This window comes from Urocitellus parryii, chromosome 6, assembly GCF_045843805.1.
Source record: "Urocitellus parryii isolate mUroPar1 chromosome 6, mUroPar1.hap1, whole genome shotgun sequence".
Taxonomy (NCBI): Eukaryota; Metazoa; Chordata; class Mammalia; order Rodentia; family Sciuridae; genus Urocitellus; species Urocitellus parryii.
In genome coordinates, this window is record NC_135536.1 from 88,615,832 (window position 1) to 88,633,810 (window position 17,979).

Here is a 17,979-nt window from a genome sequence, read left to right on the forward strand (position 1 = left end):
TTTAATATGGATTTTTTTACTTTGTTTATTTATATGTGGTGCTGAGGATTGAACCCAGGGCCTCACACATGCCACGCAAGCACTCTACCACTGAGCCACAATCCCTGTCTTCTTTTATATGAGAGAATACATTTCTAATTTGTTTAAGCCACTGGATGCAACATGGCAATGTGGATGTGGTAGTTTGATCTGTCAGGCCACACATGCAACCAGTCATGTGTGGCCTGACAGATCAAACTACCACATGCCATACACTCAAATGGAAGCTAAGTGTGATTCCCGACACAGCATTAAGGTTTTTAGGCAACTGCTAGGTAAAGTGACGAACCCCAGTAGCCCTAGCAATTAGAGGAAGCTGAGTCAGGAGGATATCAAGTTTGAGAACAGACTCAGCAACTTAGACCCTAAGCAACTTAGCAAGATCCTGTCTTAAAATAAAAAATAAAAAGTTTTAGGGATGTAGCTCAGTGGTATAGGGTCCCTAGGTCCAATCCCTAGTACAAAAAAAAAAAAAAATTATATATATATATATATATATATTTTTTTTTTAAAGGCAACTAACTTGTAAATTCATATGCTTCCCACTTAAAAATGTTTTTATTATTCCTCACTGCCTTCAGAATAATGTTCAAACAGTATAATTTTCAAGTCCTTCTGATCTGCCCGATCTGCTTACTTCTCTATCCTTACCTCTCTCAATATCCTCATATTGAAATTTACTTAGGTTTTCTAAATGTCTTTATGTATGTGTACATACTTATACCTCTGCTTAGAACAGTAGTCCTCTAAAAGTGTGGCTCAAAACACAGCATCCCTATCTATCCCTGGAAAATTTGATAGAAATGCAAAATTTTGGGCCCATCCCAGACCTTAAGAAACAGAAACTCTGAGGATGTGGCTCACAAACTCTTGACTGGGGATATAACTCAGTTGAGAAAAATTAATGCTTTACCATCTTTGTGATTTGTCTGTTGAAGCCAAAAGCTTCTAAGAGATTTTTTATTTTTAATTTAAGATGTTTATGTAGAGAAAAGAAATACCCAATTAAAAATTATATATTAGACATTTCCACTAACACATCAATAAAAGTATAGAAATGGGGATCAACTGGCATCTGCAACCATGCTGCTGTGTTAAGAAATATCTTATTTCCATCCCTCCCTAAAATAGGAATAACGTCACTTGTCCAGTTGCTAATGGAGCCCAAAGTCATCACTCATACTCAGTCATCTCTTAAAAGGCAGAAGAATATGAGAAATAAATAAGACCTTTCTTCAGGACAACAATCTTGTTAGGGTCCACATGCTGGAGCACGCCCTCGAAGATGCCACAAACCAATGTGAGTTTCACTCTTCTCCACAAAATCTGATTGAGGAAATGGTAGTCACTGCTGGGATCCATGCTCTTTGATTCCAAAAGAAGTCTTCAAATAATCTTCTTTAAGCATCCAAACACTTGAAAATTAATTAAGGAGATCTATGATTTTAAAAAGACTATTTTGAATATTACTTTCCCTTCTCTCCTATTTGTAAGGGATACAAATAAAAGAAGGAGTAATTTGTTTTTGTTCATCTTTTTAGAATGCTAATAAGAACCATTGCAAGCACAACTCAAATTCATACAAGGGAAACTAAAAACTGTAAGACTTGGGGCAAGAGAGGCTTGACTCCTTTATAAGATGAGCATAATATAACCTTTCTTTCTACTGAAAGCATAGCTAAATAGAACAAACAGAACATTTAGAGTTGCTTTAATGGCACACTGTGCTGTTTTTGACAAAAAAAAAAGAAAAAAGAATGAAAGAAACTGATATTGGCAAGAGTACTTTGCCATACATGTTGCAGTTAAGTGTTTACCCAGAACTGTCTGGGATGTAACCTCTTCTGGATTAATATTTTAAGAGTGTGACACATTGTTACCAACCAAAGCATAAATATTAGAACTATCAGAATTTATGCATTACCATTTTGGCTTCCAAGATGTCACACTGTAAGGCCCATTCCCCATTACCCTGGCCATAGCTCAGGGACAAGGGTCCTATAGTGTCACCAACCAGTCATGTGTAGCCTGACAGATCAAACTACCACATGCCATACATTCAAATGTTTTTGCAAAAAATGAAGTACTTTCGGGCTGGGCACAATGGTGCATGCCTATAATCTCAGTGGCTCCGGAGGCTGAGGCAGGAGGATCTCAAGTTCAAAGCCAGCCTCAGCAAAAGCAAGGTGCTAAGCAACTCAGTGAGACCTTGTCTCTTAATAAAATACAAGATAGGGTTGAGGATGTGGCTTAGTGGTTGAGTGCCCCTGAGTTCAATTTCTGGTACAAAAAAAAAAAAAAAAAAGGAAAAATGAAGCACTGTCATTAGAATTATAACAATAAAGTACAAAGAAAAAAACTTCACCTTATAGAATAACTTTCATTTATAGTAAATTCTGTTAACTTCTTCAGTGTTATACTATCATTTAAAAGATCAACTCTTTCTTTTTAAAGTATCTTATCCAACAAGTCTGTTATTTAAATGTCCTTGTATTTAGAACCCTAGGTAAATGTTTGTTGTACTACAAAAGCTGTTTATGGCTGGGTGTGGTAGCAAATGTGCCTGTAATTAACCAGCCTCAGCAACTTACACATACCCTGTCTCAAAAAAATTTTTAAAAAGACTGGGGTCAAGGAGGATACGGAGACTAAGTCCAAGGACATTCCCACTTATGCCTTTTCTAGACAAAATTGAAGTTTTTGTCATTTAAAAGCCCAGACTTCAGCCCCAGTGAAGGAACACAAAGGGACTTGCACTTAACCACCCCCATGGGTCAGTTGATCCCAATACAATAAGTCCCAGGAAATTTCCTATTCACATTCCTATCTCACTCTAATGAATCAGCCCACCCCAATACAATGAACCCCCAAACTACCCTCCTGTCCCACCCTAAACGAAGCCTATATAACCCAGACCCTTGCTACAGCCCATTGCCATTTTCTGCCCCATAAAAGAGCCACACCAGGGTTCTACCAATTGACTTTGCTGCTGAATCCTGAAGAAAGAGAAGCTTGCAGGGCTGCAGTTGTAGCTCATGGTAGAGCGCTTGCCTAGCATATGTGAGGCACTGGGTTCGATTCTCAGCACCACATAAAAATAAATAAAAGAAATTTATTTTAAATTTAATAAAATTATCTTAAAATAAAAAAGAAAAGCTTGCTGATCTGAGGTTTGCTTTCTGTCTCCTATCTCCCACCTTCCTCTCATTGTCTAGCCACCCCAAGTATCTCTGAGATCCAGGAACTCATGTAGCTCATGCAGCTTCAGCTGAATCTCTAAACTGACTGCATTTCCTTACCCCATAGTACATAGGCCCTTCACACTCTCTGCTGTTCAGTTTATATAGAAAAATTTGGTATGTGAAACACAGGGGAGAACTCAAAGTAACTGAAAGCATCTGGCTAGGGCAACTCCCTAGTGTTGCATGAAGGCTTTGAATCTAAACTTCAACTACAACAGCCCTTAGGGGTACTAGATATCAATCACCTGCTAAACATTTGTGGCATTATGCCACATGGACAGTAAAGGGATTTTTTTCTTTTCTGTGATGCTGAGGATTGAACTCAGGGCTTTGTGCTGCAAGGAAAGCACTCTACCAATTAAGCTATATCCCCAGCCCAGGGATTCAACCAAATCCTTTGTTAACATTAAAGGAGGCCTACTTCTACTCCACCCTCCAACCTTGCACACCCAGCAAACCTCATAGATCAGAGACCTACTTGCCATTTTGTTTCTGCATCCACCACCAGTCTCATCTTTCCATCACTCAATTACCAAATTGTTGGGAATAGTGTAACTGCAGCCACACCCCAGAGAAAAACCCCAACATGGCGCCTAAGGACCTTCTCTTCCTACTTTCCCCTTTTTTTTTCACTGGTGTGAAAAGTTCCTGTGGGTGTGAACTCCCCGGCTGGCGCCAATTTCAAATCTCGCTGGCGGGGAACCTTAGCCCAAATAAGAACTAATTCCTGGGCTCCGGAGCTGATATCTGGAAGAACTTGCCAATAAACGGGTGGCCTGCCATTTATCTAAGCCCTGCCATCTCTCCTTAGATCTATATAAGCACACAGCCTTTTGCAATAAAATTGGAATTCTCCCTGGCAAATTGTCTGGCGTGGAGGATTCTTTCACAAATATACTACCCTAGACCTTTATACTCCTGCTGATACATTCTCTCTGTCCAATTTATCAGCAGATCTGCACCTGATACCCATAAAAAAAATTAAACAGAGAAGGATGCCAAGGCTTCCCAGAAGCAATTTCTAAATATTGCTTTCAAGACCTTTAACAATAGGGAAGACAAGACCAAATAGGAGAAGGAAAAGTTTCTTAAAATTAAACATCAGCTCCTAGCCTCAGCCATCCATAGGCCTAAAAACCCACGGCTGCTCATGGCCCCACCAGACCTTCTAATACATCTCCTGCGTCCTGTTTCCCAAGTGGATGAACTGGACTTTGGGCAAAAGCTTGCCCTAACCTGAACCCTGACCCCCAAGCCCTGTCCCAAGTGCAGCAATGGGGAACTGGAATGTGGTTTGTCCCCAGGGCAAAACACCCCTCCCTTCCGTGCAGCCAGCTTCCCAAGTCCCATACACTGAATTGCTGAAACAAGAAGATCCAAATCTCACTGCTCCTGTCACCTCAGATAATATACCTTAGGAGCCTCAAGTTACAGAGATGGTGAACAGCCAAGTAGCAGGCAAATATTCCTCTTCTGAAGAAATTTTAAGGGTACAACTAGCTGGTATATGTCCTCCCTTAACTTAAAATAATTATCAAAAGGTTAATTAGTATTTTCCTTTCTGAGTGAGGTCCCAGCCCCAACCATGTAAACAGGAGCCTTATGTTAAGCCCCTACCCTCAACTTAAATTTAAGCAAAAAATTTAATGTTTGTCACTGAGAAGAAAATAACTCTAACCAGCCCAACAGACAGCAGCATGTCTCAGTCCTCATTCTTTTTTTTTTTTTTTAATATTTATTGTTTAGCTTTAGGTGGACACAATCTCTTTATTTTATTTTTAATGTGGTGCTGAGGATCGAACCCAGTGCCTCACGCATGCCAGGTGAGCACACTACTACTTGAGCCATATCCCCAGCCCTCAGGCCTCATTCTTAAAAATAATGGGAGATAATGTTTCATTTTTCCCATCCAAACCTGGCCTAATTACCAACCAGGGAAGAAGGGTTAAAAAGCCCTAGGCAGCAATCTCCCTGGCTAGGCCATGCTGAAGCCTGCATTGGAAAGTAAACTGCAGAAGCCCCCAAGCCCAGTAGGGGACCCATCTGAAACTAAAGAAAAAAGAAGGAAAATATCCATTTAATATCTCCCTGGCTGCAACACAGAAAAATGACTTCAGGGCTCTCTCTCCCTTTTACTATCTCTTTCTCATTCTCTCATGCTGCTTTACTGTAATAATTAATGGCCATATCGTTTTTTTCTAGGACTCTTGTTTTTTAAATTCTATATTCTTTTGAGCTCATGATTTTGATTCTGCGTGCTTAAGTTAAAATTTCTGATCAGACCTATTTTATCCAAGTATAAAAGTTTATTACCCTCTGCTTTACTCAGAAGCCAATTTGTGAGGGTTGGCTCGTAATCTAATAGGTTTTAAAAAGCTATAAGGCCTTTGCTTGTTTGTTCTGTGTATTATCTTGTCTACATGTGTTTGTGTATGAAAACTAACACATAAAGTGCTTACAAACTAAAATTCAAAAAAATGGATCCAAATACATTTGAATCACGTGATTTTAAAAGTTCGATTTAAACTGGGTAAAAAATGAGAATAAAGGGTGTATTTAAAGTTACTAAGTAAATGCTGTTCAATATACTTGTCTGATACCTTGATTTTTATAGGCTCAGTGGTAGAGTGCTTGTCTAGCATATGCGAGGCCCTGGGTTTGATCCTCAGCACTACATAAAAATAAATAAATGAATAAAATAAATGTATTGTGTCCAACTACAACTAAAAAACAAATATTTTAAAAAATATTAGCTTTCACATATATGGGATTAATCTTCAAAAATGTGTTTGTTAGAAGCATTGATTAATTTGCAAAGTTAAAATGCTGTTAAATATAATATCAAGTACTCTTCTTGAATTCCATGGGGTGATATACTTGAACATTGTTTGTTTTCATGAATTGATAAACAAGCAGATGTGATACTATACGCACACAGGATTAACAGATAGGAAAGAGAAATTAGAAGATTCCAGGTATGGAAATATATTTAATAGAAGGAAAATGTTTCTGGGTAAGAAAGTGTTTGTGTGATGAAATAAACAACATGAGGATCTATGCAAGTAAAGGGCAAATTTCAATAAAGTTGGTTATATATATATTTGGAACAATCAAAGCATTTAAGTTTTTCCCCTAAGGTCAAATACTAATGTACTAATATAAAACCAAGATTTAATCTTTATGTTAACTTGACAAGGATTTCTTAAAACATTAATTTACTCTTAACATTGTGCCTGTTAAGTTTTACTTGTTAAAGCAACTAATTTAAAGGAATTAAGATCCATACAACACTGATTACACAACAACAATCATTATTTTCGAATATTATACTACATTACAGAGTCTTATTTTCCTTTAAAAGCTAAACTTGGTTAAAATAAAAACTTCAATAGAGCATACTAAATATGTTCATGTCTTCCAGGCACACAAGTTTTTAAAGCAGGAGGTTTAAAGGAACATTTTTATTAAGCTGATGTTCTCCTAACTAAAGTTGTCTATAATGGCAATTTTAGGCTTATAAGAATAGCAAATTAAAAAAATATTTAGTTGTTGATGGACCTTTATTTTATCCATTTATTAGGGTTAGGGTTAGGGTTAGTTCTGAGAATCAGACCCAGTGCCTCACACATGTGAGGCAAGCGCTCTACCGCTGAGCAACAACCGCAGCCCAAGAATAGCAAATTTTATTGGGGATTTATTTATATTATTTAAAATGTTCTGTAACCAAACCTAAACCTTACATTACCTTTAACTTAGGGTTAAAATGTAAATGTATTTCTAAAACGAGAGCCCAATCTGTTTAAAGATTAATATTGAGAGACATGAAAGCATTTTACCATTTTTCCACACAAAAGGGAAGTTGAACGCTCTCAGCCGTTTTTTGATTCACATTTTAAATGTAATGTTATACTATGTTAACTAATGTTCATGTAGATTCAGGAAACAATATATATAAACTTTGTAAAATGATATTTAAGAAAGAGGCAAAGATCAGCTTCAGAACAGGAACACTTTATCTAAAATTTGTGGAGTCCCACCTTACCTGAGATAAGACTCTGCATCCCACCTTACTGCATGTTAGAATGGCTCTAAAATAAGCTAGACTTTAGCTTATTTAAAGTTGTGTTCAAAAGATTGATTTTTGTTGTAAAGATATTGTGATCTCAAACAGAGGATATAATATATAACTCAGCCAAAAATCAAGATAGCTATTACATGGAGCTGGGAATTTGGCTCATTGGTAGGGCACTTGCCTCACAAGTATGAGGCACTGGGTTCGATCCTCAGCACCACATGAAAATAAGCAAAATAAAGGCATTATGTCCAACTACAACTAATATATATATATATGATAGCTATTACACAAACTGAATATGCTTTTACTCTTATTAATTTAATTTTGTTTTTTCCTTGTAAAACTCTATAGCTGTTGCCTATTTATGTTTTGCAGAAGTACTGCTTCAAGAACAAACAACCTGGACTGGGGATGTGGCTCAAGTGGTAATGCACTCGCCTGGCATGTGTGGGGCGCTGGGTTCGATCCTCAGCATTACATAAAAATAAAATAAAGATGTTGTGTCCACCGAAAACTAAAAAATAAATATTAAAAAATTCTCTCTTAAAAAAAAAAAAAGAACAAACAACCTGTGTTAATTTGAGATAATAAGCCATCATCTATAGGACAGATTAGATATAAGGCTAACTTTCAGTCCTAAAATAGTCCTCAATTAAATAAAAGGGGTAAATGACTATAAGGTTATGGACATCAAAGTTAAAGCTCAGTTCTTTTACTTTAAGACTGGTGAGACTGGCTTGTTGGATGTTTAAGATCAAGGCTTAAAAATTAAAATTAAAGGACCAAAAAAAAAAATACCCAAATACCCACAACTTGGCTCCTGCCCTCTGCTCCTCTAAGGAGCTTTACATTGGAAAAGGGAGACATCCCTAATGCTTCTAAGGGAGGTCACCTCATTAAGGAGACCCTACCTAGAGAGCTAAGAAACTGCTCTCAAGTTCCCCAAGAGTGACCCCTATGGAAACTCAGCTATTCACCACAACAGATAGGAACAAGGTCAATTTGAGCAGCTTTATCTTAAACATCTATAAAAACAGGTATAACCAAAATACAGCAATTCCTGCACATTTAAAAAGAAAAATGATGATTCTTTTTAATAATGGTTAAGACGTACACTTATGTCCATCCCACAGCCCTGATGTCCCCCAAATTCTGAGACTTTTTTGTCTCATAATTGTCCCTGCTATCAAAATTAGATTGACCTCTGTACCTCAATCTTCCTTACTCCTCGAACTGACAATTTACCTCAAAACCAAAGCCTATCCATTCCAATAACAGCACACACCAGATGTAGGAGAGCCCCACCCACCCACCCACCCAGTTATTCCCTTACTCATAGGGCTAAAAACATCCACTGGGATTGGTACAGGAGCAGAGGATTAGGAATATCTGTTCACTATAAAAATCATCAGAACAGGTTATTGCAGATATCCAACAGATCACTGATTTGGTATTGACTTTACAAAATCAGTTGGACTCCCTAGCATCTGTCTTCCTCCAAAGTCAATCAGGGGGAATGGGAAAAAAAAATAAGGAGAGAAATGAATTACAGTAGATGGGGTAGAGAGAGAAGATGGAAGGGGAGGGGAGGGGGGATAGTAGAGGATAGGAAAGGTAGCAGAATACAACAGTTACTATTATGGCATTATGTAAAAATGTGGATGTGTAACCGATGTGATTCTGCAATCTTTGTAATGTTTTGAATAACCAATAAAAACAAACAAACAAACAAACAAAAAAACAAAGTCAATCAGGGAAGAGTGGTATTTCTATGTAAACCACTTGGGAGTGGAAAAAGACAAGGTTAAATGTCTTCAGGACCATCTGGAATATGGAAATGAGATATGAGAAGACTTTTTGGATATGAAATGTGATTTCCAATATAATAAGTTTAAAAATGTTACCCATCTTAATATTTCTTTTCATAAGGAATTCTATCTCATAGCATATGTATTAAATACCCATATTTTATTGTCTAAACCTAATCAAGTACAATATAATGCCTCATAATATATATATAGTTAAATGTGAGAACTATATGCTACAAAAATGTGTCAATAAAACTGTATGGCAGGGCTGGGGATGTGGCTCGAGTGGTAGCGCGCCCGCCTGGCATGCGTGCGGCCCGGGTTCGATCCTCAGCACCACATACCAACAAAGATGTTGTGTCTGCCGAGAACTAAAAAATAAATATTAAAAATTAAAAAAAAAAAAAAAAAAAAAACTGTATGGCAAAATACAGGACAAACTGTTATGATTCTCAAAAGGCCAGTAGCCACCTGGCTCCTTATAAAAGTGCTAAATGTTTCATCTAATGGTTAATAGCTTGCATTGTTATCTTGTCTGAGATAATTGCTTCTGCATCCCCTTTCAGCAATTTCAGAAGAAATTTACTGAGATCTTACAAATTCAAGTACATATTGATGGGCTGGGGATGTGGCTCAAGCGGTAGCGCGCTCACCTGGCACGCGTGCAGCCCAGGTTCGATCCTCAGCACCACATACAAACAAAGATGTTGTGTCCGCCGAAAAACTGAAAAATAAATATTAAAAAATTCTTTCTTTAAAAAAAAAAAGTTGATCAGGAATTTTTTCCAAAAACTAAAAGAGTCTATCATATGGCTAGAAGAACAAGTACAAGATTTATGATGGGCTCAAAGACCTCAATGTCATTATAATGTTACCCAATTTTGTTTTACTAGAGTTCCATAGAGTGATACTGAGATTCAATGGCAAAATAAACATAATCACCTAATGGGGCTTGATCTCCATTAGGGACGTGTTGGAATTACACATAGGATATGTTGGAATTAAAACCTTAGGTTATGGCCATGGTTGATGCAAAGGCACCTGCTTTTAACAACGAAGAGATTTGGGGCAATTTGGCTGAAGCATCTCTTCCCTTAAGCCTTTTAAATACTTTCCTATACATGTAGTTGGGTTACCAGCTACAACCATACTGTTAAACTCTGTTCTTGTTTTTGCATAGTCTGTCAATCAGGATACAAACAATTAAAATATCAGGAAAATATGGTTCCAAGAAATGGTTTCTTAGGAAGGTGACCTATCCAACTCAAGCCACCTCCCAGGGCACATCTCCTCCCATGCTCATCCTCAGACAATCTGGCCATTCCGCCCACTTATACCTCAACCACCAGGGTCTTCATGTTCTCTTCCAGAACTCTGAAAGGGGGAGATCCCCTATTTTGCCCATTTTCACCAGGAAGCAGCTAGATTTGATATTGATGGCCCAATTCATTATGTCCCTTTCAGAGTCTGGAATGTAGGATATGAAGAATAAGTCCAAGGACATTTCCCTTTATCTGCAGCTGTTCCCCCACAGGCCTTTTCTGTGTAAAATTGAAGTTTTTGTCATTTAAAAGCCCAGTCAGAGTGAAGGAATACAAAAAGAATTCACACCTGATTGGCATCTGACCCCCCACCCTAATGGGTCAGCTGAGCCCTATACAATAAACCCCAGATAACTCCCTATTCACATGCCTGGCTTACTCTAATCAGCCCACCCCAATATAATGAAGCCCCCAAACTACCCTCCTGTCCCACCCTAAACAGAGCCTTTATAACCCAGACCCTTGCTTCAGCCCACTGCCATTTTCTGCCCCCCCGAAATGAGCAACATCAGGGTTCCACTAATTGACTCTGCCACTGAATCCTGAATAAAGAAAAACTGGCTAATCCAAGATTTGCTTCCAGTTTCCTGCCTTCTTCATATGTGTGTCATTTATGCTAACAGGTTATAGCTCAGTAGTTAAGTGTCCCCATACCAAAAATAAATAAGTAAATAAATAATAATCCCAGTAACAAAAACAAATAAGTAAATAAATAATAAAAGCTGCTTGACTTTGCCACACTGGGAAAGTTCAGAGAATTTTGCAATGTACTCTCTAAAACAGTGATGAAATACCTACAGCCTAGGAAGAAAGTGAAGATTTATAGCTTTTTTTTGGGGGGGGGGATACCAGGGATTAAACTCAGGGGCACTCAACCACTGAGCCACCTCCCCTGCCCTATTTTATATTTTATTTAGAGACAGGGTCTCACTGAGTTGTTCAGTGTCTCACCATTGCTGAGGCTAGCTTTGAACTCTCCTCCTGGTTCAGCCTCCCAAGCCGCTGGGATTACAGGCATGTGCCACGGTGCCCCATGATTTATAGCATTTTTGGTCAAATAAATAACCTACGTTTTCAGATTTTAAGGTTAAGTGCTTTCACAAATATTATAGTCATAATTTAATTTACAGATGAGAAATCAGAGGCTTAGATATTTTAAGACATGTACCCAAAATCACAAAACTAGAAGATAATAGAACCTAAACTAAACCAGGCCCTTACTGGAAGATATTTGAGGTCAAAAGTATGACCAAGCATTATGCACCAAGAAAGAGCATAAAACAAGCCTTAGAAAAATCACTCCTTGCTCAAGTTAACCAACAACAAAAGAGGACTCTTTACAGAAACAAAGGAGGTCCTAAAACTGAAGAGAAAGCCTTGACAAGCTTTACAGAGGCAACATTTTTGGGTGTAAAAATAAATTTATGTTTAAAAGCTACCCAAGAAAAAAGTTTGTGAAATGCTTGGGAAAAAATTAAATGCTAAAGAGTGCCATGTGGTGTAATTCCAGCTGAGGCAAGAGTTCCAGGCTAGCCTCAGCAAGTTCTCCAAAACTGTATCCAAAAAAAAAAAAAAGAGGGCTGGGGACGTAGTTTAATGGCAAAGTGACTTGGGTTCAATCTCTGTAACCTCTTTTCCCCAAAAAGGTGAAGAAAAAAATGTTAAAGTATTAACACCAAGCAAAGTAAAGTTTGATTGAAGACAGCTGCAAATATTAAGGTTCAAAATTAGGAAGGAAAAAAAGTCAGGATCCAGAGGTGGGCAGAATGAAACAGAAACAGGCAATCATGCGGCTGACAAAAATTTTCCTACAAACCCATATTTCCAAGATAAAAAGCAGCTCCTCTTGTCTTCTTTGACTGGCATATCTAAAATGTTACTGCTTGCCCATGAAAACAAGAGCAAGTCAATCATGAAAACAATAGGGTGAAACTGGAACCTCAGCCTGCAAGGAACTTCTGGGTCCTCAGGCTAAGCTGCAAAGCCGAGGTGAAGTTTAAGCTAAGTTGGTTTGGGAAAGTATGCTGAAGTAGTACCCTAATTATTAGGTAAGAGTGATCAGAATTTGGTTCTTCCATATCTCAAACCGGTTTTGAACAGAGAAGTGAGGGGTCAAATTACTCAGGAAAATTACTCATTCTCTTGAGAGGATGTATACTTAATTTAAAAAGTGGCATTCAACCTTATCAAACAAGAATATACTCTAAGAATAAAATGTGAGGCTGGGGTTGTGGCTCAGCGGTAGAGCACTTGCCTAGCATGTGCTAGGCCCTGGGTTAGATCCTCAGCAACACATAAAAATAGATAAATAAAAATTTTCAAATAAAATAAAGGTTTTGTGGGCTGGGGATGTGGCTCAAGCGGTAGCCGGCTCGCCTGGCATGCGTGCGGCCCGGGTTTGATCCTCAGCGCCACATACAAAGATGTTGTGTCCGCCGAAAACTAAAAAAATAAATATTAAAATTCTAAAAAAAAATAAAATAAAATAAAGGTTTTTGTGTCCAACTGTAACTAAAAAATAAAATATAAAAAAATAAAATGTAAAATTTCTCATTTTCAAGATAAAGTAAGAACTTCAAATTAAAGGTGGGCCCTATGCTAGGAATTCACTCTCCTCCACCTGTAGACTCCCCCCTCACCGAAGAAATTTGGGAAATCCGGACCTTAATTTCAGCCAAATGGTGAGTTCCTTGAACTTCAGTCTAGAACTAAAAGAGGGATCACTGTTAAAGAAGAAATTTCGGGGTACTTCAGTCACTGAGCGACGGTTTTCAAAGCACAGTCCTGAAGCAAACTAGAGAAAAGCTCTCAACGCCGGGCACCCAAACCGCACAGCCGACGTCCGCGGGGCAGAACACCGAGGTACAGTTTCGCGAGGAGCCAATTGACTCGACACCTGAGGCCGGCTCCCCAGCGCCCTCACGCGGCTGGGCGGAGAGAGGGCCGCCAGGCAAAGACCAATTACAACTCCCAGCATGCAGTTCCCAGGGGACACACCCTACGGTTCCTCCACACAAATTTTTGTTGCTTCTTTCTGCAATCCCAACGACTTGTACGGGGAGATTCCTGGTGTTAAGAGTTTGTGAAAAACCGGTTGGCTACACTGCAGGTCTCAGGTTGGTTTGCTGGAAAACGGTGGGTTGATGGAGTTGCCCCTTTAATTGAGGCCGCTAGCGCCACAGTGGCATTGCCCTTTTAAGCCCGGTGGCAGCCGCGGTTCCGGGGGCGGGGTCTATCTGTAGCTGAGCAGGAGCTGGCGCTGGGCTGATTCATTCGGGGGCTGGAACTCCCAGCGCCGACGTCGACTCGGGTGCAGGGCGCGGCCTCGCTCCTCATTGGCTGCTCTTCGGGGCCGCCCTTCCCCTCGCACCACCCCTGGGTCGCCTCCCGGGTCCGCAGTAGAAACACTGCCCTCTCCCTTCTTGACCCCTAGCCCTTTCCACCCTCCCTTCCACTGCCTTAGCTTCAGGCGCCGCCGCTCCCGGAGGAGCTCCCAGCACAGTGATGGGGTCTCGGGCCTCCACGTTACTGAGGGACGAAGAGCTCGAGGAGATCAAGAAGGAGACTGGCTGTGAGTTCAGATTGGGGGTGGGAAGCCGGCCCGGCGCCTCCGGCTGGCCTCAAGACTGAGGGCGGTTGTCACTGAGGTTTGGAACTGGGGTACTATGAGTTTGGGGGATCCTGGGCAAATTCTAGCACTGGCACTTCGGGGAAACGAGCCACTGGAGGACCTGTTTGTCCAGCGGTAGCTTCCCAGAGTGGGGCTGTGGCTCTGATAGGGTTGTCCATTCCCTCAAAAGCGGGAGTCACCCCTAAAGCGCGGACACCTCTCTTTCTTCCCTCCTTGACCACGAACATTCCCGAATTCCCTTCCTTTATCGTCCCTCGAATCAACCTTCCCTATAAAAAAAAAAAAAGCATTTTGAACAGTAGGTAAAGCCCGAGAAGCAAATTCAGGAACTTTGAATGGATCCTGTAGAAAACGTAATCCATTCCTGTGACGTTTCTGGGCTAGGACCTATAACCGCTGACATCTGTGGGGAAATCACAAACAAATTCACGCTACAGATTGAAGAAATAAGCTCAGAAAGCAGCACCGCATGTCTTTGGAAGATGTGACTTGGGTGATTATAGACTTTTAAAAAATCAGGGGTCTGAGAGCATGAGGCGTCTTTCAATCTGAACTTTTGGAGAAAAAGCACGGTTGACTACTGGGTGATTTTACTTACACTGAGGTTGTTTTCTGCCCTGATTTCATGTATATATTGATTGAATATGCAGTGGCTATTGAAATTGGATACACTCCAAAATTCTCTGTGTGAGTTTGTACTGGGAACGGGTTTTTAAATAGTCCAATCTCTTCCTCATTAACCTGAACAAAGGAGCAACAGGGTTTTAGGAATTCAGAAACTCAGAAACGTCAGAGTGTACTTGAATAGCCCTTGATAATGGAATGTATTATACAATTGTATTGCTGAATACTATAATCCTTTATAACTCTTACTAATCCTTTATAACTCTTGTTGAGTTATAAGTTATGTAAGTTCTTTTTATGATACTTGTCTTTGATGATGACATGGCTGTTAAGTAAATTTTGTGATCTATAGGCAGATAGTACTGAAAGGCACTGGGAGAACTACAGAATTACTCAGGCAGTGTTATCCTGGGATAAATTAAAAGCTGCCTCATGCTTTCTGACAAGTTAAACTTTCTAGAATCTTTGTGTTGGGAGAGGTGTTATCTAGCCTCACATCATATCAAATTGGTTTGCTTCTTTCATCATCCCCTAACATATGGCCATTAAAGCTCTCCATAAAGATTTTTTAACCATGATGACCTTATTACCTACCAAGGCAATCCTTTTCATGATTTTGAATGGATGACAGAAATGGTTACTATTTACAATTTACAATACTTTCTTGGCCATTTGACTTTACAGTCAGTCATCTTATGACTTACTCTGACTCCAGGAGTGGAAATATAGACATTTTGGATTGAGCAAGCTTTTATTACACTTTGTGGCCATGACTTCTGGCCATACTTGTAAATATAATGACTACTTTAGGTCTAGGATGACACCCAAATTAAAGCATTTGTGCTTAAAATAAAGAGTCATAAATTGAGGAAGTGTAAACCATAGTGAGGATGTGAAAAGCTATTTTTTATCTCAGAATGAAGGGAGCAATAATCCCATTTTGATTTATTTACATTTGATCAAATGAAAAGGGCCTGGATTGCTAAAGGACTCTGGGTTATATTATGTGACTTGGGTACAAACATCTAAGTACCATGGAAGAACTGTTTTCCAGTTGCTGAAGACTGACTCAAGCATGAGGGAGATTCTTTTTTTCAGTACCAGGGATTGAACCCACGAGTAACATCCCATCCCTTTTTATATCTTATTTTGAGACAGGGTCTCTCTAAGTTGCTGAGGCTGGCTTTGAATTTGTGATCCTCTTGATTCATCACCCAAGTCGATGGGATTACAGGCATGCACCACTGTGCCCAGCCTTAGGAGGGAGATTCTCAACCAAAATCAGTGCAAATGTTTGTATTAAGCCAGTAAACCTAGTGAAACAATTGCTTAATGAATTTTTCAGTGTCTGTGTTCACTATTAAGCTAGATATTCCGGGAAAGTGTGACAAAGACACCCACAATCTGGTTGAGATATAAGCCCAAAAAAGATTAGCATCGTGACATAAGGAAGTTGAAATTATGTGACACCCACCTTCAGAACTCAAAGACGGTCTTTGTGAACAGGCCTTGTGGAGAACAGAAATTGGGCCTTGATGCATGCCTGAATGGATTAGATATGGATAAATTAACTTAGGGCATTTTGGGTGGCTTCCAGGAGCAATCTCCTGCAGTCTGTTACAAAGTCATTCCTCCACTCTAGGAGGTAAGTCATCAGTTTATCTAGTTACTGTCCATCAGCCTTCAGCAGAGTTTTTTTTTTTTTTAAACAGAAATTTTAGCATGATGCAAAGGTGTAGAAGAATTAAAAACAACAGATATCTGGAGGGTAAAGAGGTGAAATTTGTCCTGTTTTCATCTGCCTCTTTTTTTTTTTTTTTTTTTTTGTACCAGCGTACTCAACTACTGAGCCACATCTCCACCCCTTTTATTTATTTATTTACTTTATTTAGAGACAGGGTCTCACTGAGTTGCTTAGGTCCTCAATAAATTGATGAGGCTGGCTTTGAACTCTTGATCCTCCTGCCTGTTCCAGTCTCCGGAGCCCCTGGGACTACAGGTGTGTACCCTGCTCATCTGCCTCTTGTGAGAGGAAGAATTTAGAGAACTATTTTAATCAGAAAAATTTAGGAAGTATAAGACATTTTACTACTCCCTTTGCCAGTAAAAAAAAAAAAAAAAAAAGGTATCATAATTGTGAAAAACTGACTTTATATTCAACATGAATGCTTTGCATTGGAATTGATTATATTTAAAATATTTTTGGCAAATTTAGATTGATTAGAATTCACATGACTACTTTAGCTGGTATTTGAAATTTAGCCACTAAATGTTTGGAAAAGTAATTCTAGGTAAGAATTATCTGTGAGCAGAGAGTGGTGGGGCATGCCTATAATCCCAGCTACTATGGAGGCTGAGGCAGGAGGATCAAAAGTTCAAGGCCGATTTGGGAAACTTAGCAAGACCCTGTCTCAAAAAGGGCTGGGAACATAGATCAGGAATAAAGCTCTTAGCTAGCATGCATGAGGCCCCTAGGTTCAATTCCCAGTACAGATAGATAAATACATACATACATACATACATAAATAGAATTACCTATCTGCAAAATGAGAATAATAATAGTACCTATTTTATAAGATTCTTTTGCCAGTAAGTAAAATAAATTATTTAGAGTAGTCTGATATAATGAGTGCCATACTATAAGTGTTAGCTTTTATTATTTTGAACCCTAGATAAATATCATGTTTTTGGGAAAATACCATTTGCATATGCTCCCTCCTTGGGAGGCTAAGACAGGAATTAGTTGAGCCCAGGAGTTCAGTGCCAGCCTGGGCAATAGAGCAAAACCCTGTCTGAAACACACATGTGCAAAAATATGTCCTGGGGCTATATAATTTTATGTAATTATAAAATATAAAAATAATTTTATATTTTTCCTATTTTCAGAGATCATTGGATTATGAATCAAATATAGTTGTTTTGGGCTGGGACTGTAGGTTAGTGGCAGAGTACTTGCCTAGCATGTGAGAGGCACTGGGTTCGATCCTCAGCACCACATAAAGAAATAAACAAATAAAATAAAAGCATTCTGTCCATCTACAACTACAAAAAAAGTACAGATGTTTTGCCAATTCTAAGGAAGTAAAACCCAAAGAATAAAAATTCTGTCTTGAAAAACCAAGAAACATTTTATGTTGATATCAAACATTTCTTAGAATGTCTTTGTTTCTACTACCTTCTTTCACATGTCTATATTTTTATAAATTAAAGCTCAATTGATTAAAAGATGTAATTGGAG

General features: G+C 39.0%; 2 protein-coding genes across 2 annotated transcripts in view; one reads left to right on the forward strand and one right to left on the reverse strand.

The window, feature by feature from the left end:
- The window catches only part of Exd1 (exonuclease 3'-5' domain containing 1), a 50,407-nt gene extending 37,092 nt beyond the window's left edge, over window positions 1–13,315 (reverse strand). Inside the window, exons 1-3 of the mRNA XM_026392219.2 lie at window positions 13,126–13,315; window positions 9,818–9,888; window positions 1,269–1,454 (exon numbers count right to left, since the gene is read on the reverse strand). Of these exons, the coding sequence (XP_026248004.1) occupies window positions 1,269–1,401 (133 nt within the window). The 5' untranslated portion in view covers window positions 1,402–1,454; window positions 9,818–9,888; window positions 13,126–13,315. The remainder of the gene's footprint in view (window positions 1–1,268; window positions 1,455–9,817; window positions 9,889–13,125) is intronic.
- Window positions 13,316–13,840: 525 nt separating this feature from the next.
- The window catches only part of Chp1 (calcineurin like EF-hand protein 1), a 48,159-nt gene continuing 44,020 nt past the window's right edge, over window positions 13,841–17,979 (forward strand). The window contains exon 1 of the mRNA XM_026392313.2: window positions 13,841–14,057. Within this exon, the coding sequence (XP_026248098.1) occupies window positions 13,991–14,057 (67 nt within the window). The 5' untranslated portion in view covers window positions 13,841–13,990. The remainder of the gene's footprint in view (window positions 14,058–17,979) is intronic.